The sequence below is a fragment of the Scylla paramamosain genome, chromosome 22, assembly GCF_035594125.1.
Source record: "Scylla paramamosain isolate STU-SP2022 chromosome 22, ASM3559412v1, whole genome shotgun sequence".
NCBI classification, from domain to species: Eukaryota; Metazoa; Arthropoda; class Malacostraca; order Decapoda; family Portunidae; genus Scylla; species Scylla paramamosain.
The window spans coordinates 222145-224561 of NC_087172.1; the positions used below are offsets into that span (position 1 = coordinate 222145).

Consider the following 2417-nt stretch of genomic DNA (forward strand, 5'->3'; position numbering starts at 1 on the left):
AAGGCCAGTGGCCACTAGTCACTCCAAAGGACACTCGGGCACAGTCCTGAAGGTTCCCGACAGAATTGCAATGCCGTACCGCTTGAGGGTGACGCAGGGGGAGGTGAGGCAGGAGCTGGCTAAGATGGGTTACAAAGGGCTCTCAGATGATACTGTAGCAGCCATGCACAAAGGTAAGCTGTGGTGTTGAAACTTTGTTTATAGTATATTGAGAGTAAAGTGAAATCCTGCGCTATATTAGTTGATACTTTAATGACGATGTGACTTTTTGTTGGAGCATGGTAACCAAAGAATTTAGTAGTTTTCTTCATATTACTGAAGCTTTTTTGTAATTAGATCTGCTCAAGATGATCAAGAGTGACCTTCGCAAGATGAAGTATGAGAGACAGGATGCAGAGCACACGGACATCAGTGACTTTCATCCTCCTGTCACAACCAAGCAACACACACACCACAAGCCCCCAGAGAGAAGCCTCCAGCTCTCTGCCCCCACGCCAAAGAAGACACACGCCAAAGATAGATTTTATAGGTAATGGGCAGACATTGCTCTTAATTATGTTATCATGAAACAATACTTAGATGTTGAAAACCAAACAATAAAACAAATATGCATGAGTAAGAAAGCTTTTTATGAATATAACCAGTGCCTAACTATTACACTTAAGCCTGAATGAACGTGTATGTGAGAATATAAGGTTATAATGGAATGCATCTGTCATTGCTATAGTACTAATAATTATATGAAACCCTTATTTATCCCCATTACTAAAGACATTGGGTATGATCATGTTTATCTTCTCTGTTCAATGTCAGGTATGATTTACTTTACACATGATCATGATAGGCCATTGTGGTGTATGCATCACAAAGAGGTATGTATATAGTTGTGCAAACAATGAATATCGTCTTTTCAGCTCCTTGAGTGCTTCCTATACTTCAAAAGACAAAGATGAAAGCACAGGGGAGAGTGGCTATTCTGATGTTGAGAGCACTATCACATCAGGCTTGTCAGAGGTGGGGAGTTTCTCTGCTACTGCTGAAGTTCCTCAGAAGCAGACTAGTACTAAAGTCAAGCCAAGGAGACCCAAAGAAGCAGCCACTAAAGACCCAATGGAAAACAGTAAAGGACCAGTTTCGGGAACCTATGTGCAGACCAGTGCTCCGGGTAAAAGGACAGCAGGAAAAACCAAAGTGAAGCAAGTGGGAAAGAAAGGTACATATATCAAGTGTTTCTCATATGAGATAGTGAAGTATGCAGTGTTGAGGACAGAAGGCATTGTAACAAAAAAATTTGGCAACCAGTATGCCAATGTTCTTTTAGGAAAATTAATACTTGTTAGTAATCCTTGGTTTGGTGGTTCTTTGTTGATAAGGTATTGATAAAATTTTTTATCAAATTAATGTCAGCAAACTATATAGGCAATACTATCTCTGCAGATCTACCCCAGTATCCTTCAAAGCCAGACCCAGTCAGACTATACCACTACTACAAGGCACACTGGGACCAGTACAAGGTGCCTGGAGAAGACCCTCGCCTCAAGCTACGCTGGGCTGTCAGAAGTAAATTGTTTTTTGCAGAGTAAACAAATGTACAAATCGTCTTTAGTCAGTATACTTCACTAAAAATATATTTGTATAAATGGATTTTATAGGAAATTTGTCTTTCATAGCACACAGCAGCAACGTGCCAGCTGCAGTGTGCCCTGGGTTTTAGGACTATAAAGATATTAAATCCTGTTATATGACAAATATACATCTTGCCATGAGTTCCTAAACTTTGTCAGTTTAATATATACCAGGTGCCTTAACATGTGCCTTGCTGTCAGTGTGAGGGAATAATATTGTGTGGGTAGGAATGTTAGAACATTTGAGAACATGATGTAGGAGTTTTTGCAGGGTTTTATCACCTCCATACATGTGTGTTATATATATTATCCTGGCTACTTGACATTAATGTGAATGTTTGCCTGGCATATAATTATATTTATTATGAAGTATGAATGATGTGCATATGATTGTGTAGGCCACCCATGTGGGACTGCTGGCCTGGTATGTAGATAGACTTTTCTGTGTGATTGACAATGCACTTGGTGATGAATTGTGCATCTTTGTTGCAAGTGACATCATACATGTATGTATTGTGTAGCTCATACTGAATGCTGTTTGTTCCTCATAGTGAGCTGTTTATTGTGGAGATGCTTTTTATAACAATAAAATGAAGCATTGCATTGGTTACACATCTTAAAAACCTATAGGATAAGTGCATTATTTCATTCAGGTTTGCGAAGTCCAGTAAGGGTTAAGAATGTTACCTCTTCCATTAAATGATAACCTAGGAGGTGCCCAGATGTTTCTATTAGTGCTACAGTACCCCTAATCTTAGCTCAGAATCTTGGTACAGGCATACAGACAATTCA

The 2417-nt window shown here is 39.4% G+C and overlaps 1 protein-coding gene across 1 annotated transcript; it reads left to right on the forward strand.

Moving 5' to 3' along the window:
* Nucleotides 1–37: 37 nt before the first annotated feature.
* On the forward strand, nt 38–2228 carry LOC135111377 (centriolar and ciliogenesis-associated protein HYLS1-like). The gene is made up of 4 exons (XM_064024593.1): nt 38–173; nt 337–529; nt 915–1213; nt 1438–2228. The coding sequence occupies exons 1-4, from the start codon at nt 71–73 to the stop codon at nt 1581–1583; spliced, it is 741 nt and encodes a 246-aa protein (XP_063880663.1). The 5' UTR covers nt 38–70; the 3' UTR covers nt 1584–2228.
* The last annotated feature ends 189 nt before the right edge of the window (nt 2229–2417 follow it).

Bases quoted from the DNA above. Each gene is read 5' to 3' on its own strand.
- LOC135111377 (XM_064024593.1), top strand. From the start codon at position 71: ATGCCGTACCGCTTGAGGGTGACGCAGGGGGAGGTGAGGCAGGAGCTG. The intron at 530-914 runs GTAATGGGCAGA...TCGTCTTTTCAG, and splicing joins GCCAAAGATAGATTTTATAG to CTCCTTGAGTGCTTCCTATA. The intron at 1,214-1,437 runs GTACATATATCA...CTATCTCTGCAG, and splicing joins GAAGCAAGTGGGAAAGAAAG to ATCTACCCCAGTATCCTTCA.